This window comes from Heterodontus francisci, chromosome 35, assembly GCF_036365525.1.
Source record: "Heterodontus francisci isolate sHetFra1 chromosome 35, sHetFra1.hap1, whole genome shotgun sequence".
Taxonomy (NCBI): domain Eukaryota; kingdom Metazoa; phylum Chordata; class Chondrichthyes; order Heterodontiformes; family Heterodontidae; genus Heterodontus; species Heterodontus francisci.
In genome coordinates this window covers 35,353,965-35,379,327 of record NC_090405.1, presented here as the reverse complement: position 1 = coordinate 35,379,327, position 25,363 = coordinate 35,353,965, and the positions used below count along the sequence as shown (strand labels likewise).

At 46.0% G+C, this 25,363-nt stretch overlaps 1 protein-coding gene across 1 annotated transcript in view; it reads right to left on the bottom strand.

Annotated features, from left to right (window-relative positions):
- LOC137350605 (fibrillin-1-like) overlaps window positions 1-25,363 on the bottom strand; it is a 670,523-nt gene that overhangs the window by 92,873 nt on the left and 552,287 nt on the right. The window contains exons 44-46 of the mRNA XM_068015324.1: window positions 6,099-6,221; window positions 4,801-4,926; window positions 2,596-2,712 (exon numbers count right to left, since the gene is read on the bottom strand). Of these exons, the coding sequence (XP_067871425.1) occupies window positions 2,596-2,712; window positions 4,801-4,926; window positions 6,099-6,221 (366 nt within the window). The remainder of the gene's footprint in view (window positions 1-2,595; window positions 2,713-4,800; window positions 4,927-6,098; window positions 6,222-25,363) is intronic.

The window sequence follows — 25,363 nt, the reverse complement described above, 5'->3', positions numbered from 1 at the left end:
TGATGTATTCACAGAATCTGCCTGAACACTTCTCAGCTAATTTCCTTGCAGTTAACTAATGGAAAAGCTATCTCGTGTTGTTAAACGGGCACTAAATGAATTTCTCCTCCCTCAGGTTATGCTTTAGATCAGAGATATTCAACCTTCATCCAGTTAAAAATCACTGGAAAACTGAGTGGCACCATGAGGAGCCACATTCAAAAGATTAGGGTTTAGTTACAAAAGTTAATAAACCCGACACAGACTTGGCAGAAAATATCTTACTCACCAGATAATTACAGATGAGGAAGGCCATTCAGCCAATCTTAATTAGCTAATCTGAAATGACCTGACAGTTCCCCCAAATCAGCATCTAATTACTTCATTAATGGTTTCAGCTAACCCACTACATGGGAATCTATTCCATATACTGTACAGAGAAGAACTTCCTGATAACAATCCTGATACCTTTTAACTCATTTTAACCTAGGTCCCTTTGTCCTAATCTTACAATTTAAAGTAATATTATAGATTTACCTTTTCCATTCCCTTAACTATCTCTCCAGCCTCTGTAAGATTACTGCTCAATGCCTCCTTCACAGGCTGAAAATCTCAGATTTCTGTGCTGCTTCCTCATATCTCAGGCCTCTGATCCTAGGGACCAGTCTTGTGGTTCTTCTCTGCATAGTCTCCAGCTCTTGAATGTCTCCTTTGGTGACCAGAACTGGACACAGTGCTCAAGGTCGGGCAAGACCACAGTGTAGTTTGATCACTACTGTTTTGTGTCAGGAATCTATTGTCTTTGTTGATTGCTGCTCTGCATTCATTGGGCATGTTGGGTGTTGCAGTTACTAAGACTCTATCAGTTTCTTCCTTAGTTATTTCAACATCATGGAGTATGTGTAATGACCATTTTGCCTCAGTGCAGGGTTGTCCGACATATGGCCCACAGATCAGGATCCAGCCCCCCAAAAATTTCCATCCGGCCCACGGATGTAAACTGTACCCAGCTGGTCCTCATCCTCACCATGGGTCCATGACTGGAGATGAGAAATTTTCCACTGGCTTCTTTCTGCAGATCGGCTTTTTAAAAAAAATCGCAAGTCAGTTTCACAGCTGACATGGGCAACAGCGGTTTTCCAACTTCGGACAGATTCGGGGTTTTCCGGCGGGCTTTAAAAAAAAGTCGGAACCCGCCGGAAAACCCCGAATCTGTCCGAAGTTGGGAAACCGTGTTCCTAATCCAAGCACCTGCCAGCTGTGAAACTGGCAGCGAGACATTTAAAAAAAAACTGATCACCATCTGCTGAGTGTTCCCGCTCTCTGTCAAGAGAGAAAGGGGGACAGAGATAAAGAAACCTGGGAGTTGGGGTGACAGAGAGAGAGAGAGAGAGAGAAGGGGGACAGAGAGAGAGAGAAGGGAGACAGAGAGAGAGAGGGAACAGAGAGAGCAAGAGAGGGGGCAGAGAGAGACAGCGAGATGGGGACAGAGAGCGATAGGGGGGCGGAGAGAGAGAGAGAGGGCAGGGGACGGAGAGAGAGGGGGATAGAGAGAGCGAGAGAGGGGGCAGAGAGAGATAGCGAGATGGGGACAGAGAGCGGTGGGGGATGGAGAGAGAGAGAGAGAGGGAGGGGACAGACAGACAGACAGAGAGAGAGAGAGAGAGAGAGTGGATAGAGAGAGAAGGTGGACAGAGAGAGACAGAGAGGGGGCGACAAAGAAGAGATAGAGAGAGTGAGGGGACAGAGAGCGAGAGAGCGAGAAGGGGGACAGAGAAAGTGGAGCACCTACCCGATGTCCGGGAGTGGTGCTGGATCCAGGCCACAGGTAGGTCTGGACGTGAGGAGTCTTGTGGGATGGGGGTTGTGGGGGAGGGGCATGTAGGGGGTTTGGAAGCAAGGGCAAGGGGGGTGGCTCTCAGTGGGCTCCCCCCTTCCTGATGCTGGGTCCTTGTTCAGGCACTGTCTTTTAACGAGGGCCCCCCTGCCTGGAGGCGGGAAGCAGCCTGCATGATGGTTTTTTGTGCCATGCTTCCCATGCGGCGACAGGGCCACCCACCAAGTGGCTAATTGTGGTGGCGGTGGGATGAGGCCCGTAATTGGGTATTAATTGTCCAGTAAGGACCTCAATTGGCGGCGGAGCAGGAAGGCCGTTCACAGGCCTTCCCGCCTTGGACTTAATTTTAGTGGAGGAAGGGAGGTGGCATCTACATCTACAGTTTTCTTTAAAGTCCTATTATGTTTACAGATTTCATCCCTAACTTGGTTCAGGTAATTGACCGCTTTGTTTAGTCCTAATCCACAGGGAGCAATGTGGAGCACAAGATGGGGATAAGCATACAACTCAAAAGTCTCAATTTTCCGACCGATGCTCCCTGTAAGTGCAGCTCCCTCTTAGCAGCATGGAATCCTTTCATATGTTTCTTCTCAATATAAAACAGGAAAATCATCAGAATAGAAAGGATACTCCTTGACCTTCCCTCATCTTTCTGAACCAGAAGTTAGAAGTGAGTTAGTTATGTGGTTTGATATGGAACATAAATATAAAGCATTTGAATTTGTTTCCTGTAGACGTTTACATTTGCTTAACTCAGAAGAATACTATGATTAACTTACCAATGCAGTCATTGTTATGTGACAGCATGAATCCAGAGAAGCACAAACAGCTGTAGGAACCAACAGTGTTCTTACAGGTCCCATTGCCACATGGCTGCCGTTCACATTCATCAATATCTGCGCAAATGAAAGGGAAATATCAGTGTCTTTTCATTTGGGATAAAGTTTTTATTTAACATCTAAATTTTTACGTGTCAAAAAAATGAGCATTCAAGGAAGTAATCAGACCAACAGGCATATATATTCATTTGAGGAAATAAAGGTACGGAATTGGGGGAAGGCCGATTTCAATATGATAAAACAGGATCTGGCCAAAGTGGACTGGGAGCAGCTACCTGTAGGAAAGTACATCAGGCCAATGGGAGTTATCCAAAAAGGAAATAGAGAGAATTCAGGGCCAACATGTTCCCGTAAAGGTGAAGGGTAGGACCAAAAAAGTCCAGGGAACCCTGGATGTCAAGGGATATAGAAGACTGGATAAGGAAAAGGAGGATTCTGGCAGATTCTGAGCACTGAAAACAGCGGAGGCCATAGAGGAGTATAGAAAGTGTAGGGGGGGGGTACTTAAATAAAGTAATTAGGAAAGCGAAGAGGGGTCATGAAAAAACACTGGTAGGCAAGATAAAGGAAAATCCCAAGGCATTTTCTAAGTATATTAAGGGCAAGAGGATAACCAGGGAAAAGAGTAGGGCCCATTAAGGACCAAAGTGGCAATCTGTGTGTGGAGCGGAGGACGTGGGTGAGGTTTTAAATGATTACTTTTCATCTGCGTTCACTATGGAGAAGGACGATGTAGGTGTAGCATTCAGGGAGTGGGATTGTGATATACTTGAACAAATTAACATCGGAAGGGAGAAGGTATTAGTGGTTTTAGCGGGCTTAAAAGTGGATAAATCCCCAGGACCAGATGCAATGTCAGGCAAGGGAGGAGATTGCAGGGGCTTTGACACAAGTTTTCAAATCCTCTCTGGCCACAGGAGAAGTGCCAGAGGACTGGAGGACAGCGAATGTGGTACCATTATTCAAGAAAGGTAGCAGGGATAAACCAGGCAATTACAGGCCAGTGAGTATAACATCAGTGGTAGGGAAACTATTGGAAAAAATTCTGAGGGACAGGATTAATCTCCACTTGGAGAGGCAGGGATTAATCAAGGATAGTCAGCATGGCTTTGTCAGGGGGAGATCATGTCCAACAATTTGATTGAATTTTTCGAGGAGGTGACGAGGTGTGTAGATGAGGGTAAAGCAGTTGATGTAGTCTACATGGACTTCAGAAGAGTAGAGAGGCAGAGAGGAAATTCCAGAGCTTGGGGCTTAAACAGCTGAACGTATGGCTACCGATGGTGGAGCAATTAAAATCAGGGATGTGTAAAAGCCCAGAATTGGAGGAGGGCAGAGATCTCTGAGGGTTGTAGGGCTAAAGGAGGTTACAGAGATAGGGAGGGGAAAGACCCTGGAGGGATTTGAAAACAAGGATGAGAATTTTTAAATCGAAGTGTTACTGCACCAGAAGCAATTGTAGGTCAGCACGCTCAGAGATAATGGGTGAACCGGACCTGCTGCGAGTTAGGATATGGGCAGCAGATCTTTGAATAAGGTCAAGTTTATGGAGGTGCAAAGTTGACCAGGAGCGAACTGGAATAGTCAAATCTAGATGCAACAAAGACATGGATGAAGGTTTCAGCAGCAGATGGGCTGAGGAATGGGTGGAGATGGGTAATGTTACAGAGGTAGAAGTAGGCAGTCTTGGGTGATGGGAGAGGTTTTGGGGTCAGAAGCTCAGCTCTGTGTCAAATAGGACGCCATGGTTGCAAATGATCTAGTTCAACTTCAGACAGTGGCCAAGGAAAGGGATGAAGTCTAACAACTAGGGCATGGAGTTTGTGAGGGGGATGGAAGACAACAGCTCAATCTTTCCAATACTTAGTTGGAGGCAATTTCTGCTCATCCAACTGAACACTGGACAAGCAGCATGGCAAACAAGAGGCAATGGAAAGGTTGAGAGAGGTGGTGGAGAGGTAGAGTTAGGTGTGGTCAGCACACATGTGGAACCTGGTATAAGAGAGCTCCACCCATTTTTCTAATTGGTTATGGCCATGAATGAATATACCCAATTGGATTTTAATGGAAGGAAAATCATGGACCAGGAGTGTGCAATTTCTTGCTCCTGGTGTGTCAGAAGACCATGGTTGATTGTTTACTTACCCATACACATTGTTTTATCTGGTGTTGCTTTGAAGCCATTGCGACAGATGCAGTGGTAGCTTCCTACAGTGTCAATGCACTGCCCATGACTGCAAACATTAGGGATATCATGACATTCATTACGATCTGTAGGCAAAGGAAACTGAAATTCCAAAATGGTACCAAACAGAGGAAGTATATTTGCAACAATGGAGCAGCAATCTTACACTTAGGAAAATGAGGATAAGATTTTTAACAATAAAAATAAAACATTTGAATCCCCAAAATTTAGAATAAAACTAAAAATGCTGGAATATACAGCAAGCCTGTCAGCATCTGAAAAGAAAAATGAAGAGGGTAAACTTTCAGCTGGAGACCAATTCTGAAAGTTCCTGCCTCAAACATTACATCAGAATTTTTGTTTCTCCAGATTCCAGGCTTGGAACAAATTCCAGAGTACGTTACTCTAAATAATGGATGTAAACTTAGCTGGCAGGGACGTCTTGACAGTATAGCACAGAGCAATGAGGTAGCCATATGATTTCATCAAGTGTTCTCAATATTGATTTTATGGATAAAGAAGAATATCATAGCTTCTACTTATTGTAGTACTTGTGAGTAATGGGAAGATGATTCTCAACTTTGGGGTAAAAATTCCTATTTCCTGCTCCTTGAATGTATATTGAAAAATTGCTGGCTAGGAATTGCAAACTACTGATGTGTACTCCCAATGAAAACCAGTACCAATACCAGGCACACCAGAATTTTTGTTTCTCAAGATTAATTAAATGTATACGAAATAAGAAAAACATATTTACTAGTTTACTATTTTCAATAAGGCCTCAGCTGTTCTGTAGAAACATTCTTTAGTGTATACTTGACACAGCCAATATGTCAGTAGGGTCTTAATGTGCTAATCAGTTTTCCTTGGGTACTTTCTTGGAATGTTTTAATATTCTCACTTAAACCATTATGATCTCCCCACTGATATTTTACAATTACCAAACACATATCTCTACCCAACATGCAGAAATGAAGATAATTGTAGGAAATTAATATTTCCTTTTAATTAAACATGGGTATTGTGGTTCACATTTGATTTTTTTGTGCTTTTGTTTATTCTGCCCTGCAACCATACACCAGGTTTTTAATGATAAGATTACTTTAACAACCAATCTACACATACCTCAGGGTTCCAAGTGTTTATCAAAACTAGGACTTTTCATTTTAAAAAATAAGGAAACCAATCTGATATGCAGAGGAAGCTTTTTCATAGCTGAAAACAGCCAGCTATATTTAGATATTAACAGATTACTTACCGATACAATGTCCAGTTACTGTGAGCCGGTAACCTGGTAAGCATTCGCAGCGATAGCTGCCTGGGGTGTTAATGCAATTAGCATTCTGTTGACACAGTGGCCCATTCTGACATTCGTCCATATCTGGGTGAACAAAACAGCCGTTAACAAATTAAAATGACTTTGGTACCAAGTTCTACATCAGGGTTTTCAGAATCTGTTATTAATTCTGATGGTTATAGAAGAGGTCTCATCATCAAAACCCTTCCAAAAAAATCAAACAGTTATAAAGAAGTATGACACACATCCTTTTTTGTCTGTGCCTTTTGGTGTTAATCTTTGGTCATTTTTATTTACAAAGTATGTACTTTTGGCTGATAGCCTGAATCGTGAATGAGGACTAAAGCTAACAGTGTCAGTGAGTTGAATTAACACCACAGAGCAACTTCTACACAAACTTACCACCATTAAAAAAATGGAATTGGGACATAAACAGATATTTGGGCAGTATTTATACTGCCATATTCTAATGTATATAACATCTTTTCTGGTGGACTAAGTAAACCAATTTATTGAACAACTGTGCTGGCAGTTGGTGGGGGGGGGGGGGGGAGAAAGAGTGGCAATGGATTGAATTATCACACCTCATTTTCTAAATAGTTAGTGTGCACGCATGGAACTGTAAGTCACTCTCTGCAGTTACAATAGTAAAATAAGGAGGAGGGAGAGCAAAGTACCACTTGCATGTGGGATGAAGGAAAGCTGCAGACACACAAGAGGAGAAGAAATGGAATTGGAAGAAGTGCTGGGAGAAGAAGGAATGGTAGAGATGATTCAACCAATCAAGTTCATTTAATTTGAGAATTAGTAGCAAGATCTGAAGCAACAAACTACTGCTCTTGAGGGCTCAGCACTTTTGAGTGGGGCTTATATAGATGTATGACCCATCAGGATGAGAAGCAATGTTTTACATCTATACTTCCTCATTGACCAGCATCTGACCATGGCTACCACCAATTAATCTGGGCAAACAACTGGCAATGGATAAGGTCAGAGAAGTCTTCACTCAAGGTTACCTCCAAACTCTCTCTAAGACTATCTGACCCTGACCACAGAACATCTTGGATTGTACATCTAATGTTATGTGTAGCACCACACTCTGACTTCAGTAAAGCTGTGACAAAAGGAAGTAATTCCGCTGTTTTGATTTGGTAGCTACCCCTTCAATTCAGACACAATACATAAAGCCAGATGCACTGTGTATGCATATATCAATACATCTGTTAGCTACTTGGTCACTTTTGATTCTATGGTAATAGGTTTGATGGAGGTATCCGTACACAGATGTACAATATATACAGACATTGTGATAATTCTAGTAGTCTAATAATAATTAACAGACAGGATTTTCTGTTGTTTTCTCTGGGCAAATTAAGCTGGATTATGATTATTGTAGTTGTATTCTGATTGGGTATGTTACTGCCAAAGGTATGTTAAGATGCCGTTTATCAGAACATCATCCCATAATCAACCTAAGACTGCTTCAGCATCAACTTTACCTGCAAGTCCATCTCTCATACGCTGTCAGGTCCATTAACATTTCTAAACTACTAATCTCATTAGGAACATATAAATTGCTAGATACAAAAAGACCAAGGTTCATCTAGCTTGCCTTCTACCATCCTGGTAGTCGCATGATACAATGATAACAGAGTTCTTGATTAATCATAGCAATCAATCTCCAGCAATTAGTTTTTTGTAATGCATTCATGGGATGTGGGTGTCGCTGGCTAGGTCAGCATTTTGAGCTGCCTTCTTGAACCGTAGCAGTCCATGTGGGGTAGATATACCCACAGTGCTGTTAGGAAGGGAGTTCCAGGATTTTAACCCAGCGACAGTGAAGGAATGGCAGTATAGTTCCAAGTCAGGATGGTGTGTGACTTGGAGGGGAACTTGCAGATGGTGGTGTTCCCATGCATCTGCTGCCCTTGTCCTTCTAGGTGGTAGAGGTCGTGGGTTTGGAAGGTGCTGTCTAAGGAGCCTTGGTGCGTTGCTGCAGTGCATCTTGTAGATGGTACACACTGTTGCCACTGTGCGTTGGTGGTGCAGGGAGTGAATGTTTGAGGATGGGGTGCCAATTAAGAGGGCTGCTTTGTCCTGGATGGTGTCGAGCTTCTTGAGTGTTGTTGGAGCTGCATCCATCCAGGCAAGTGGAGAGTATTCCATCACACTCCTGACTGGTGCCTTGTAGATGGTGGACAGGCTTTGGGGAGTCAGGACATGAGTTAATCGCCACAGGATTCCTAGCCTCTGACCAGCTCATATAGCTATGGAATTTATATGGCTACTCCAGTTCAGTTTCTGGTCAATGGTAGCCCCTAGGATGTTGATAGTGGGGGATTCAGCGATGGTATGCCATTGAATGTCAAGGGGTCATGGTTAGATTCTCTCTTGTTGGAGATGGTCATTGCCTGGCACTTGTGTGGCGCATTTCTACACGGACTGCTTCAGTATTTGAGGAGTCGCGAATGGTGCTGAACATTGTGCAATCATCAGCGAACATCCCCACTTCTGACCTTATGATTGAAGGAAGGTCATTGATGAAGCAGCTGAAGATGGTTGGGCCTAGGTCACTATCCTGAGGAACTCCTGCAGTGATGTCCTGGAGCTCAGATGATTGACCGCCAACAACCACAACCATCTTCCTTTGCGTTAGGTATGACTCCAACCAGCGGAGAGTTTTCTCCCTGATTCCCACTGACTCAAGTTTTGCTAGGGCTCCTTGATGCCATACTCGGTCAAATGCTGTCTTGATGTCAAGGGCAATCACTCTCACCTCACTTCTTGAGTTCAGCTCTTTTGTCCATGTTTGAACCAAGGCTGTGATGAAGTCAGGAGCTGAGTGGTCCTGGCAGAACCTAAACTGAGCATCTGTGAACAGGTTATTGCTAAGCAAGTGCTGCTTGATGGCACTGTTGATGACATCCTCCATCACTTTACTGATGACTGGGAGTAGACTGATGGGGCGGTAATTGGCCGGGTTGGACTTGTCCTGCTTCTTGTGTACAGGATCTACTTGGGCAATTTTCCACATTGCCGGGTAGATGCCAGTGTTGTAGCTGTACTGGAACAGCTTGGCTAGGGGCGTGGCAAGTTCTGGAGCACAGGTCTTCAGTACTATTGCTGGAATATTGTCAGGGCCCATAGCCTTTGCAGTATCCAGTGCCTTCAGTTGTTTCTTGATATCATGCGGGGTGAATTGAATTGGCTGAAGTCTGGCATCTGTGATGCTGGGGGCTTCAGGAGCAGGCTGAGATGGATCATCAACTCGGCACTTCTGGCTGACGATTGTTGCAAATGCTTCTGCATTATCTTTTGCACTAATGTGCTGGTCTCCCCCATCATTGAGGATGGGGATATTTGTGGAGCCACCTCCTCCAGTTAGTTGTTTAATTGTCCACCACTATTCACGGCTGGATGTGGCAGGACTGCAGAGCTTAGATCTGATCCATTGGTTATGGGATCGCTTAGCTCTGCCTATTGCATGCTGCTTATGCAGTTTGGAACGCAAGTAGTCCTGGGTCACCTCATTTTTAGGTATGCCTGGTGCTGCTCCTGGCATGCCCTCCTGCACTCTTCATTGAACCAGGGTTGGTCTCCTGGCTTGATGGTAATGGTAGAGTGGGGGATATGCCAGGCCTTGAGGCTACAGATTGTGGTTGAGTACAATTCTGCTGCTGCTAATGGCCCAGTTTTGCATTGCTAGATCTGTTCGAAATCTATTCCATTTAGCACGGTGATAGTGCCACATAAAACGACAGACGGTATCCTCAATGTGAAGGCGGGACTTTGTCTCCACAAGGACTGTGCGTTGGTCACTCCTACCAACACTGGACAGATGTTATGGACAGATGCATCTGCGGCAGGCAGATTGGTGAGGATGAGGTCAAGTATGTTCTTCCCTCACCACCTGCCGCATACCCAGTCTAGCAGCTATGTCTTTTAGGACTCGGCCAGCTTGGTCAGTAGTGGTGCTACCAAGCCACTCTTGGTGATGGACATTGAAGTCCCCCACCCAGAGTACATTCTGCACCCTTGCCACCCTCAGTGCTTCCTCCAAGTGGTGTTCAACATGGAGGAGTACTGACTCATCAGCTGAGGGAGGGCGGTAGGTGGTAATCAGCAGGCGGTTTCCTTGCCCATGTTTGACCTGATGCCATGAGGCTTCATGGGGTCCGGAGTCGAAGTTGAGGATTCCCAGGGCAACTCCCTCCCTACTATATACCACTGTCCCGCCACCTCTGGTGGATCTGGGACAGGACATGCCCAGGGATGGTGGTGTCTGGGACATTGTCTGTAAGGTATGCTTCTGTGAGTATGACTATGTCAGGCTGTTGCTTGACTAGTCTGTAGGACAGCTCTCCCAACTTTGGCAGAAGCCCCCAGATGTTATTAAGGAGGACTTTGCAGGGTTTACAGGGCTGGGTTTGCTGTTGTTGTTTCCAGTGCCTAGGTTGATGCCATGTGGGCCGTCCGATTTCATTCCTTTTTATTGACTTCGGAGCAGTTAGATACAACTGCGTGGCTTGCTAGGCCATTTCGGAGGGCATGTAAGAGTCAACCACATTGCTGTGGGTCTGGAGTCACATGTAGGCCAGAAAAGGACAGCAGATTTCCTTCCCTAAAGGACATTAGTGAACCAGATGGGTTTTTACAACAATTGACAATGGTTTCATGGCCATCATTAGACTAGCTTTTAATTCTAGATTTATTAATTGAATTCAAATTCCACTTTCTGCTGTGGTGGGATTCGAATCCCAGAGCAATACCCTAGGTCTCTGGGTTTCCTCGTCCAGTGACAATACCACTACGCCACCACTTCCCTACAAATAGTCTACAATAGTCTACAACAGACACAATGCAAGGAAAACCCCAGTGGTGGAAGCTATAGAAACCCATTGACGTCATCAGCATGCACCGTTTAAACAAAAGTATTCACAAATTAGAGGTAACAGACAATAGTATAACTGAGTTAATCACATTGTTTGTAACTATTTGATCTTTAACAAGGTCCAAATAATCGGCCTACATTATCAGTAACATATCAGACCCGAATTAAACTCACTCAAAAATCGAAGAAAAAAAGGTTCTTTTTAAACCCTCAAATAGCTACCGTGTAAGGTTAGTATTACGAAGATTTTAGTTGGTATAATTTATTAATAATTACTAATTAGAAAGTGCTGTTTGGACAGAGTGTAAGGCTATAAGTTGTGTGTGAGGGACTTCACTGACTAGGTGCTCTTTGGTCTCTTTCTTTTCTTTTCTGCCGTTTCAGCCTACACGGTACAGGGGAAGAAGCTGATTGGCAAGTAACCGGTAAGTTATTCTACTTATTACATTTATTACACGAGCAATAATTAGTGTGCAAAGCAAAGTAATGGCAGGGCAGCTTGGCCAAATGGAATGTGCCTCCTGTGGTACATGGGAACTCGTCGACGCACCACGTGTCCTTGACAAACACATCTGCAGGACGTGTTACTGGCTGCACAAGCTTGAGCTCCAGGTTTTGGAACTCGAATGGCAGCTGGAGACACTGTGGTGCATCCGCGAGGCAGAGAATTACTTGGATAGCACATTTCAGGAGGTAGTCACCTCGGAGCTTAAGAGAGCACAGGCAGAGAGGGACTGGGTGGCTGCCAGACAAACAAGAAGGTTAAGACAGGTAGTACAGGAGTCCCTGGAGGGCAACCCACTTTCTAACCGGTAGTAAGTTCTGAGTACCGATGGGAGAGAGAGTTCTTCTGGAGAGTGCAGCGAAAGTCATGACCAGAGCACCATGGGTGGTTCAGCTGTGCAGGGAGGGAGGAGAAAAAACAAGAGAGCAATAGTGATAGGGAATTCTATAGTTAGGGGAACAGATAGATGTCTATGTGGTCGCAAATGTGATTCCAGGATGGTATGTTGTCTCCCTGGTGCAAGGGTCATGGATATCACCGAATGACTACAGAGCATTCTGGAGGGCGAGGGCGCACAGCCAGATGTCGTGCTTCACATTGGTACCAACGATATAGGAAGAAAGAGGGATGTGGTCCTGCAGGTGATGTTTAAGGAGTTAGGAAAGAGATTAGCAAGCAGGACCTCAAAGGTAGTAATCTGCAGATTACTCCCAAGGCCACATGACAGTGAGTATAGAAATAGGAGAATACACCAGATGAATGCTTGGCTGGAGAGATGGTGCAGAAGGGAGGGCTTCAGATTTCTGGGGCATTGGGACCAGTTCTGGGGAAGGTGGGACCTGTACAAGCCAGACTGTCTACACTTGAACAGGACTGGGCCGAATATCCTTGCAGGAAGCGAGGGAAAGTATTAGAGAGGATTCTTTGGGACAGGATTTACTCCCATTCAGAAACAAACGAATTTATTAGCGAGAGACAGCATGGTTTTGTGAAGGGGAGGTCATGTCTTACTAATTTGATTGAGTTTTTTGAGGAAGTGACGAAGATGATTGATGAGGGAAGGTCGATGGATGTTGTCTATATGGACTTTAGTAAAGTCTTTGACAAGGTCCCGCATAGCAGACTGGTGCAAAAGGTGAAGTCACACGGGATCAGAGGTGAGCTGGCAAGATGGATACAGAACTGGCTCAGTCACAGAAGACAGAGGGTAACAGTGGATGGGTGTTTTTCTGAATGGAGGGATGTGACTAGTGGTGTTCCGCAGAGATCAGTGCTGGGACCTTTGCTGTTTGTAGTATATATAAATGATTTGGAGGAAAATGTAGCTGGTCTGATTAGTAAGTTTGCGGACGACACAAAGGTTGGTGGAGTTGCAGATAATGATGAGGCTTGTCAGAGGATACAGCAGGATATAGATCGGTTGGAGACTTGGGCGGAGAAATGGCAGATGGAGTTTAATCCGGACAAATGTGAGGTAATGCATTTTGGAAGGTCTAATGCAGGTGGGAGGTATACAGTAAATGGCAGAACCCTTAGGAGCATTGACAGGCAGAGAGATCTGGGCGTACAGGTCCACAGGTCACTGAAAGCGGCAACGCAGGTGGATAAGGTAGTCAAGAAGGCATACGGCATTCTTGCCTTCATCGGTCGGGGCATAGAGTATAAAAATTGGCAAGTCATGTTGCAGCTGTACAGAACCTTAGTTAGGCCACACTTAGGATACTGCGTGCAATTCTGGTCGCCACACTACCAGAAGGACGTGGAGGCTTTGGAGAGGGTACATAGGAGGTTTACCAGGATGTTGCCTGGTCTGGAGGGCATTAGCTATGAGGAGAGGTTGGAAAAACTCGGATTGTTTTCACTGGAACGACGGAGGTGGAGGGGCGACATGATAGAGAGGTTTACAAAGTTATGAGCGGCATGGACAGAGTGGATTTTTAGAAGCTTTTTCCCAGGGTGGAAGAGTCAGTTACTAGGGGACATAGGTTTAAGGTGCGAGGGGCAAAGTTTAGAGGGGATGTGCGAGGCAAGTTTTTTTACATAGAGGGTGGTGAGTGCCTGGAACTTGCTGCCAGGGGAGGTGGTGGAAGCAGATACAATAGTGACGTTTAAGAGACATCTTGACAAATATATGAATAGGAAGGGAATAGAGGGATATGGGCCCCGGAAGTGCAGAAGGTGTTAGTTTCGGCAGGCATCAAGATCGGCGCTGGCTTGGAGGGCCGAATGGCCTGTTCCTGTGCTGTACTGTTCTTTGTTCCTTGATGGTTTGCTAGTGCTGTTGGGGATGGTTTAAACTAGTTTGGCAGGTGGATGGGAACCTGAGGGCAGTTTCATATAGGACAATTTCGGGGCAGAGAGCGGGAGGCAGAAAATTAGCGAGTGACTCTGAAAGACAGAAGAAGCAAAGGTTAAAAAGTGTGCAGCACAGGAAGTTGGCAGTGTTAAAAGGTATTTATTTAAATGCAAGGAGTATAGCAAATAAAGCCGATGAGCTGAGAGCACAGATAGACACATGGCAACATGATATCATTGCCATAACGGAAACTTGGCTTAAAGAGGGGCAAGAATGGCAGCTCAACATCTCTGGATATAGAGTTTTCAGGCAGGATAGAAAGGGAGATAGAAAGGGAGATAAAAAAGGAGGGGGTGTAGTATTAGCGGTTCAGGAATCAATAACAGCTGTGACGAGGGATAATATGCGAAATATATCATCAAATGAGGTCAAATGGGTTGAGCTCTGAAATAAAAAAGGGACAGCTACACTACTAGGAGTGTGTTATAGACCGCCAAATAGTGAGAGGGAGATAGAAGTACAAATATGTAGGCAAATTTCTGAGTGCAAAAACTACAGGGCAATAATAGTTGGGGATTTCAACTACCCTAATATCAACTTGATGATATTGGCATTGCGCATGTCCTGTGGTACTGCTCTCTCGTCCCAGCACAGGCAAAGCAGTTTGTACAGTGCTGAAAGTATAGCAGGCTTGGCACTCTTGATTATTTCAGGGGTAATGCCGTCCTTCCCAGGGGCTTTTCCGCTGGCTAGAGAATCAATGGCATCACTGAGTTCCGAATTTGTTGGCTGTACGTCCAGCTCATCCATGACTGGCAGAGACTGGGCTGCATTGAGGGCGGTCTCAGTAACAATATTTTCCCTGGAGTACAGTTCTAGGTAGTGCTCCACCCAGCGGTCCATTTGCTTGCATTGGTCAGTGATTGTGTCCCCTGATTTAGATTGGTTGGCCCAAAAGCTCTCTTAATGCCATCATACATTCCTCTGATGTTTCCGGTGTGAGAGGCCAGCTGAATATGACTTCATAGGTGTAGCCAGTAGTCATTTGCGCAGCGCCTGGCTGTTCTTTGTGCAGCGCTTCTGGCTGCTTTAAGTGCTACGGATGTTAACTCGCTGGGGGCTTTCTTGTAGTTCAGCAGTGCAATGCGCTTAGCGGCTATGACAGGTTCCAGCTCTTCAAAGTGAGATTGAAACCAGTCTGCATTCCGCTTCACACGTCTGCCATAGGTGGTCATTGCTGAGTCATAGACGGCGTATCTGATGTGGGCTCACTTGGTCTCTGCATCGCCTGTGAATTTAGAAACTTATGTAACAGCTGTGGATGAGAAATTCTGCTCGTGTTGATGCGCGGGTGGCCCTTCTGCTTGGAGTGATGCAGCTTCTTTGGTTTGAGTCTAACCTTGCTGCACACCAGGGAGTGGTCGGTGTCGCAGTCCGCACTGTGGAAGCTGCGTGTGATTTGAACACTGTTTAAAGAGGTTCGCCTTGTGACGATGAGGTCCAGCTAGTGCCAATGACGTGATCTTGGGTACCTCCAAGAAACCTGGTGACAGGGTTTAGTGTGAAAGAACGAGTTGGTGATGCAGAGGTTATGATAGGTACACAACTTAAGCAGTCCCTGTCCATTCTCATTCATCCTTCCAATGCCATAGCACCCAAGGGCCATGAGTCATGGTCGGCCCCAACCCTGGCATTAAAGTCCCCCAGCAGGAACAGGTGTTCGGTATTGGTGATGCTACTAATGATATTTGGAGTTCCACGTAGAACTGGTCTTCAGGTGGGGAGCAGAGTGTTGGAGCATAGATGCTGAGTAGGTGTACTGGACCAGAGGCAGTGAACAGTCGGAAGGACAGTATGCATTCCGAGCCATTTGAGGGTGGCACTATCATGCTGAGCAAAGAGTTTCTGATGGCGAAGCCCACTCCATGCTGTCTTGGTTCTTCAGGATCCCTACCCTGCCAGAAGAAGGTGTAGTCTTGCTCTCTTAGAGATCCGCTCGCAGGGAGGCGTGTCTCCTGAAGTGCTGCAATGTCCACATTGAGTCTACTGAGCTCGTTGCTAATGATGGCGGTCTTCCGAGAATCGTTGATTTGTGTAAGGTCTTCCGACAGGCCAGGACACATAGTTCTGACATTCCAGCTTGCAAAACGAAGGGCTGGTACCTTCTTTCCTTTTTTTGTCGTGCTGTTTGGTGCGGTGTGACAGTCCACTTGTCGGGCAAGGGTGACCACGGTGACTGCAACAACTACCGTGGAATCTCCCTGTTCAGCATAGTGGGGAAAGTCTTCGCTTGAGTCGCTTTAAACAGGCTCCAGAAGCTGGCTGAGCGTGTCTACCCTGAGGCACAGTGTGGCTTTTGAGCAGAGAGATCCACCATTGACATGCTGTTCTCCCTTCGCCAGCTACAGGAGAAATGCCGTGAACAACAGATGCCCCTCTACGTTGCTTTCATTGATCGCACCAAAGCCTTTGACCTCGTCAGCAGACGTGGTTTCTTCAGACTACTAGAAAAGATCGGATGTCCACCAAAGCTACTAAGTATCATCACCTCATTCCATGACAATATGAAAGGCACAATTCAGCATAGCAGCGCCTCATCAGACGCCTTTCCTATCCTGAGTGGCGTGAAACAGGGCTGTGTTCTCGCACCTACACTGTTTGGAATCTTCTTCTCCCTGCTGCTCTCACATGCGTTCAAGTTTTCAGAAGAAGGAATTTTCCTCCACACAAGATCAGGTGGCAGGTTGTTCAACCTTGCCCGTCTAAGAGCGAAGACCAAAGTACAGAAAGTCCTCATCAGGGAACTCCTCTTTGCTGACGATGCTGCATTAACATCTCACACTGAAGCGTGTCTGCAGAGACTCATCGACAGGATTGCGGCTGCCTGCAATGAATTTGGCCTAACCATCAGCATCAAGAAAACCAACATCATGGGACAGGACATCACAAATGCTCCATCCATCAATATTGGCGACCATGCTCTGGGAGTGGTTCAAGAGTTCACCTACCTAGGCTCAACTATCACCAGTAACCTGTCTCTAGATGCAGAAATCAACAAGCGCATGGGAAAGGCTTCCACTGCTATGTCCAGACTGGCCAAGAGAGTGTGGGAAAATGGCGCACTGACATGGAACACAAAAGTCCGAGTGTATCAAGCCTGTGTCCTCAGTACCTTACTCTACGGCAGCGAGGCCTGGACAACGTATTTCAGCCAAGAGCGACGTCTCAATTCATTCCATCTTCGCTGCCTCCGGAGAATCCTTGGCATCAGGTGGCAGGACCGTATCTCCAACAAAGAAGTCCTCGAGGCGGCCAACATCCCCAGCATATACACCCTACTGAGCCAGCGGTGCTTGAGATGGTTTGGCCATGTGAGCTGCATGGAGGATGGCAGGATCCCCAAGGACACATTGTACAGCAAGCTCGTCACTGGTATCAGACCCACCGGCCGTCCATGTCTCCGCTTTAAAGGCGTCTGCAAACGCGACATAAAGTCCTGTGACATTGATCACAAGTCATGGGAGTCAGTTGCCAGTGATCGCCAGAGCTGGCGGGCAGCCATAAGCGCGGGGCTGAAGTGTGGCGAGTCGAAGAGACTTAGCAGTTGGCAGGAAAAAAGACAGCAGCGCAAGGGGAGAGCCAACTGTGTCACAGCCCCGACAACCAATTTTATCTGTAGCACCTGTGGAAGAGTCTGTCGCTCTAGAATTGGCCTTTATAGCCACTCCAGGCGCTGCTTCACAAACCACTGACCACCTTCAGGCACTTACCCATTGTCTCTCGAGACAAGGAGGCCAAAGATCAATATCAACTTGAATACAAACAGTGTGAAGGGCACAGAGGGCACAAAATTCTTGAACTACATTCAAGAGAACTTTTTTAGCCAGCACATAACAAGCCCAACGAGAGGGGGAGCAATTCTAGATCTAGTCTTCGGTAATGAAGGTGGGCAAGTGAATGAAGTACAGTGGGTGACCATTTTGGAGATAGTGACCATAATACAGTTAGTTTTTGCATAATCATGGAAAAGGACAAAGATAAAACAGGAGTAAAAGTTCTAAATTGGGGGAAGGCAAATTTTACAAAGCTGAGAGGTATTCTGCCGAAAGTGGACTGGATACAGCTACTTGAAGGAAAATCAGTGGCAAACCAGTGGGAGGCATTTAAAAGCGAGATTCTACAGACACAGTGTAGGCGTATCCCCACAAAGATAAAGGGTGGTATGGCCAAATCTAGAGCCCCCCGGTTATCTAGAAGCATACAGCGGGGTAAGTTAAAGCAGAAAAAGAAAGCTTATGACGGTCACAAAAATCTTAATACTTTAGAAAGCCTAGAGGAGTATAGAAAGTGCAGGGGTGAAGTAAAAAAGGACATTAGGAAAACAAAGAGAGGACATGAAAAATTATTGGCAAGTAAAATCAAGGAAAACCCAAAGATGTTTTATCAGTACATTAACAGCAAGAGGATAACTAAGGAAAGGGTAGGGCCTATCAGAGATGCACAAGGGAACTTATGAGTGGATGCAGAAGCTGTGGGCAGGGTTCTTAATGAGTTTTGTGTCTCTGTCTTCACAAAGGAGAGGGATGATGCAGACATTGTAGTAAAAGAGGAGGAGTGTGAAATATTACATGATAAGCATAATGAGAGAGGAAGTACTCGAGGGTCTGACATCCTTTAAAGTGGATAAATCGCCAGAGCCAGATGGATTGCATCTCAGATTGTTAAAGGAAGCCAGGGAGGAAATAGCGGATGCTCTGAGGATCATCTTCAAATCCTCACTGGATACGGGCGAGGTGCCAGAGGATTGGAGGTCTGTGAATGTTGAACCATTGTTTAAAAAGGGTGCGAGGGATAGGCCAAATAATTATAAGCCGGATCAGTCTGACCTCAGTGGTGGGTAAATTATTAGAATCAATTCTGAGAGACAGGATAAACTGCCACGTAGAAAGGCACGGATTAATCAGGGATAGTCAGCATGGATTTGTTAAGGGAGGGCTTTCGTGTCTTACTAACTTGATTGAGTTTTTTTGAGGAAGTAGCAAGGAGGATTGATGAGGGCAGTGCAGCGGATGTGGTCTACATGTATTTTAGGAAGGCATTTGACAAGGTCCCGCAGGGCAGACTGGTGAGAAAAATGAAAGCCCATGGGATACAGGGGAATGTGGCAGGTTGGAATCAAAAGGGTAGTAGTCGACAGATGTTTTTGCGAATGCAATGCGGTTTCCAGTGATGTTCCACAGGGCTCAGTGTTGGGTCCCTTGCTGTTTGTGGTATATGTTAATGATTTGGATTTAAATGTGGGAGGCATGACTGGGAAATTCACAGATGACACAAAAATTGGCTATGTAGTTGATAGTGAACAGGATAGCTGCAGACTCCAGAAAGATATCAATGGTTTGGTTGAGTGGGTAGGAAAGCGGCAAATGGAATTCAACATGGAGAAGTTTTAGGTAATGCATTTGGGGAAGGCAAACAAAGCAAGGGAATACACAATAAATGGGAGGATATTGAGAGGGGTGGAAGAAGTGAGAGACCTTAGAGTGCATGTCCACAGGTCCCTGAAGGTGGCAGAACAGGGAGATAGAGTGGTGAAGAAGGCATATGGAATGCTTTCCTTTATTAAAGTGACTCCTGACAATGCAGCGGAGCACCAACATCATCAGTGCTCCAAGCTATGCACATGTGCAAATGGTCTCGTGCTCTTAGTGAAATGCTGCACATGGGCAGCCTATGTCTTGCCAGGACTAATTGGCGCATGCGTGGGAAAACGTCATCGCGTAACGCCAACGTTATTGTGTATCCAGGCCCCCCACTTGGCTGGTGAGTCTTCATGCTTGTGCCTGGTCTTCACGCATGCGTGGGAAAGCATCATCGCACACTGCAATGACATTGGATATCCAGCCCTCCACTCGGCTGGTTTGGTCTTTGTGCATGCGTCAACTTTGGAGCGAGTTTCTGAAAGTGGAAAGAGGAGAGGTTTTGTTGTGATCACAGTTGTTGTCTTTTCTGGCATTTTTGTTGGAAAGAGGAGGGTTTTCTTGCATTTTTATTGGAAAGAGGAGAGTTTTCTCGCAGTCATAGTCGTTTTGGAGATTTTCCTTTCAAGACTGCTTGAAGATGAGTTGACATGCTATTATTTGCTCTGAGATGCATTTCATTTCCATTGTCTGGGACTGTGTGGAGGAAGCACGTGTGCTCCAGTCCAGCACACTGCACTGTAATCCATTTTTATTGTCTGGAGCTGTGTGGAGGCAGTACATGTGCTCCAGTCCAGCGCACTGCACCGAAATCCATTCACGACGAGGAACAGTTTTCCAGCACAAAGGCCAATTTTATTTCTCTTACGTTTCTATGGAGTGCCTTCTGTATTTCTCATCTCCATGTTTCCTGTGTATTCCCTTAATAGCCTTCCTGAACTGCAAACGTTGATGATGGCTATTTCAATAGATTCTACAGAGCAGTTCCTTGCCACCTTCATAACCCTGGAGTTCGAGAGTCATCATGACTTCAGCAGTAAACTGGAGATGTTTCAACGGGTAGCATGGTCTGCAGGCACATCCTGTAATGTGCCTTGTTCTGTTCAGCTGTGTTAACAATACTGTTTAAATGCACATTGCTGTTGTGCTTATAGGCAATGGGGAATCTATTCAAAAAAGTAAGCACCCATACGCTTGAGAGGGAGAACAAGAGACGGCGAATCAAAATTCCCAGCCGCTTTAAGTATGTCTCGGTGAGGCTGTGCTGTGTCCACTATGGGCAGCTATGCATTCGTTCCACTGGGGTGAGACCAAATCAGAGGTAGGTGCTGCAGTTGGTACATTTCCAGTTGTGTAGTGTGTCAATCCTGTAACGCTGTGCCTTGATGCGCATTGAGCCATGATTAAATTTGCAGCATCAATATATCTTGGCAGTGAGATGCTGTGCCTACAAAGCCACGTGTATGCTGCCCCCTCCCATGGTGAATTTCATTTCTCTTAAGTTTCTACAGAGTGTCTTCTTTGTTATCTCCTGGATGGAGCAATGGATGGTGAACCACCTCTGCGCAACCATTTCTGCACTGCATACCAGGCACGTGTAACCTTTTGGAACCTTGTCATGGTGTGCATGTAAACTGCTGCCATCAACATACCTGGGGAGGGCTGAGGTTTTGCTGAGGGCTTGAGGAACTTGGGCGTGCTCACTGAATGTCTGCGTAACTTTTCAGGTATCTCGCCCCTGAGGCCTTCATCACTGTGAAATTTGATGCAATCAAGAACAGACCATCTTGTACATACCGGTCATGTTTTGGATCCAGAATGTTTGCACTTCAATGCAAGGAGATGGCAACTGACCCAGGATGAAAGGCAGAAGGTAGAAGAGTTGGACAAGTTGCAGGCTGGGAACCAACAGCTGAAGGATTACATCGAGCGTTCATTCAATAAGACCGTGACCCTTAGTGACATCAGAAATGTAAACACCCGGCTCAAAACAGGGAATGACAACATGGATGCACTCTGTGATACACTGGAGAAGATTCAACAGGATGGGGCCATGGTACAGGTTTATTTATTTATTTATTTAGAGATACAGCACTGAAACAGGTCCTTCGGCCCACCGAGTCTGTGCCGAACATCAACCACCCATTTATACTAATCCTACATTAATCTCATATTCCTACCACATCCCCACCTTCCCTCAATTCCCCTACCACCTACCTATACTAGGGGCAATTTACCTACCAACCTGCAAGTCTTTGGCTGTGGGAGGAAACCGGAGCACCCGGCGAAAACCCACACAGTCACAGGGAGAACTTGCAAACTCCGCACAGGCAGTACCCAGAATCGAACCCGGGTCGCTGGAGCTGTGAGGCTGCGGTGCTAACCACTGCGCCACTGTTGGCCTGCAAGGAAACAAAATCCTCTACATTGCCTTCATGACACCGGCCATGAAGGCCCACCTGCATGCCTTTCCTGAACTGTTGTCCACGGATGGAACATACAAAGTTAACAAATGTACCACGTGACGGTGCAGGACAATTTTGGCAGGGGCAACGCTGTGTTCTATGCCACGGTGAAGAATGAGACGACTAAGATGCTGGGCGAGATTTTGGGTGTTTTTGTTGAATTCATGGGATCCAGCACCAGCCACGTGAGGACGGCCATTGTGAATCAGGACATCAATGAGACCAATGCAATCAGAAAGCATCTCCCAGCTGCCACGGTTTATAGAAACATAGAAAATAGGAGCAGGAGTAGGCCATTCGGTTCCCTTCTGTCAGTTCCATGCAGAGCATGAGGAGGAAGATCAGCAGCTACCCACTGAACGGTGAACTGAAGGATGAGTTGTTTATGACCTGCAAGGAAATGGTTCATGCACCTTTGGAGGATAAAATAACAAGTTGCGTAGAAAGGATTGGACACCTCTACCAACCCTGCTTACAAACTGGATTCCACAGAAGGAGATGTGGGCATCATGTTCACGTGGTAATGTTCTAACTTTTGGGAACACCACCAACAATCGCATTGAGTCAGAGAATGGCAAGATATAGCGCCTGCTCCACTCCTCCTATTGCATAAATGAATGCATCTCAGTGCTGATCTTTCACAATGATGTCCTGGATCGGGAGCGCTCCTATTCCACATTCCTGCACGGAGCCTTTTTCAAGCACATCGCAGAGGCACCAGCTGATCTACAATCCTTCTATGCCGGGTTCACCAGTCACGCTGTAAAGCTGATGCATCAGGATCATAGACACCTTCATCGAGCAAGTGTCAAGCAGCAGGACGAGGGCACAGCGACTGTGAATTCCAGTGCCAAAGAGTACACACTGCAGACACATGATGGCCGAGCTCCCTGCAGCTGCATCTTCTCTGTTCAGACTTTGTTGCCCTGCAAACATGCTGTTGTTGTGCACAGGCATCTCGGTCTGTCTTTGCAGAGGCTTGCCCCCAACTGCTGCTGGAGCGCATCTCAGACGCTCATGAGGACAGACATGGCTACAATGTCTCAGCTACAATGAGAAATTCTGTTTGCTTTCAGACCATTGTATCAGCTACAACAGGTTATTCAGCAGAATGGAATGGTGTCTTTCATGCGAAAACTGGACTGGCTGTGGCGACAGACTCTCCGCTGGCAACAAGGAGTGTCAGATGAAATGAAGCATCTTGATGAAGGTACAGAGCCAAGGTATTTGCCCAACAATTGCCCAGAGGCACCTGCTGATGGAGATGGTCTCGAGGTGGACATCAGCCTTGTGCCACAATCCATGGATGCTGAAGGTCCCACCCCCTGGCCTAATGAGCTGATGGACCATACCTGCCTGTTCACAGCTCCATTTCCCTCATCTGAGGAGCCCTCATCTTGCTATCCAGGCACACTGGCAGAGCCAAACACCTCACCAATGGTCACAGACACACAATCATCTGTTTCTGCACCCTTCACAGCAGTGGACATGGACACACAATCAACTGTTTCTGCACTCATCACAGCAGTGGACATGGACACACAATCACCTGTTTCCGCACCCATCAGAGCAGTGGAAACGGACACACTGTCATCTGTTTCTCCATCTGCCCTTGAAACAACCATGCAATTGCCAGATGCCGCCTGTCAAGCAGCGAGGGCGGCCAAAGGGGGTCAAGCGCTTGGAGAACATTAGGCAAGAAGAGACAGAACACAAAAAGAAACAAGCGTGCAATGTCCAGTGGGAGCACGAATGTGAATGCTCCTGTTGATTACACAACTGCTGAAGTGGGAGCGCATCCATACCATTCTCCATTGCCTACGTTGGCTCCCTTGAATGATACTCCTTATTCTCAAATATCTCCATTGGCTCTCCCCTTTCCAGCCCCACATTCTCCATGGCGAGGTTGAGGACAGTGGAGGAGCAACAAGGACATCGGGGTCAAGCGACACTGTGTTCTTCTTTACAACCTGCCTCACAGTAGCAATTCACCTCAGAACTCAAAAGATCATCTTCCATCTGGAATCAGTGCTAACGAACGTATTTGGTGCCAACACAACCACAATGTGGCGCACTACTGGCACGCACACAAATGAAGCCTCACTGGCTGATCGCCCCCCACACACATGGACGCTTAATCCCACTCCCCCGGCTACACCCTCCTTGTTTGGCTGTCCAAAATTAGAGGCCATAAACTTGACACCATTGCTTAGAAATGCGGTGAGGAATATTGACTCAAAAAATAGCTAGAATGTGGAACAGCTCAGATGACTTGAAGGCAAAGGTAGATAAGAGCGAAAGAAATAGAAGGCGATGCCGATAGTGTTAGGTAGTATTAGGTGAGGCCAGTAACATAATCCTGACTCCTACAGCTGAGGTGAGTAATAAGTGTTTCTTTGGAGATGTTATCAATACATGCTTTTAATGCAGAAGTTAAAAAAGCGTGCTCAACAGTAATTTCGTTGAATGGAAGCTCTGACGCTGATGTTCTTTCTTTCTTTTCATGTAAAACATGCCTCGAGAATACAATCCTTGAGACTTAAGGATGGCATTCAAGCAATGGAGGCAGTGCAGGAGAAGACACAAGGATGTGCTGAGCAACCGTTTCATGCTGTGGAGCTTGTCACGATGTGGAAAGGAACGTTACATTTACGGGTGAAGTGAACATTAGGGTGAATCATCTGTAGCCCAGACTCTAGTGATTTTTCACTGACTTTGCCTTCTTCACATGGACAATACAGTAGTGAAATAGAGAGCGAAATTTTCTTTCGCTGCAAGGCGCTCCAGGCACAAGCTCTTCAGTTTTGCAAAACAGAGACTCGGCCTGTCTGTTTTGCAAGAATGTTGGTGACACAAAACACATGTATTCATGCATGGCAGTGCCTCTAATGCCTAATGTACTTAGTAAAATTACTCAATAATTAAACTTGGAATTGTTGAGGTTACTTTGTTGATATTGTTCCCTACTTTTCAACTGTACTTCAGATATTCCAAGTGTGGGATAGTTAAAATCAGAACTGCCTGTAGGGGTACACAAAAGGCAGGGACTAGACACCTGGAATATCTGACGTACAGTTGAAAAGTAGGGGAGCGAGCTGCTGAATGGGGAACTTTGAGGCTGCATCGAGTGGCTGAATGGGGGACTTTGAGGCTGGAGTGAGTGGCTGAATGGGGGACTTCGAGGCTGTAGGGAACGGCAGAATGGGGGGTACGGGTCCCACACACTGACTCTCAATGAGATGATGGGAGGGAGAGGGATATTGTTGGGGGTGGGCGAATGCAGCCATTGAATTTTATTTATTGTGATAAACTGAGCAGCACCATCTTTAATCCTGGCAGCTACCTGTAATGTCGCAGATGGTGACGTTACAGTTGAAAAGGCTGCATTTGCTAGTACTGCGCCACCTGGTGGTTAAGTTGTCAGCAAACGTAGCCTTCCTTTATTGGCCGAGGTACAGAATAAAAAAGCAGTGATATAATGCTGGAACTGTATAAAACGCTGATTAGGCCACAGCTGGAGTATTGTGTACAGTTCTGGTCACCACATTACAGGAAGGACATAATTGCTCCGGAGAGAGTACAGAGGAGATTT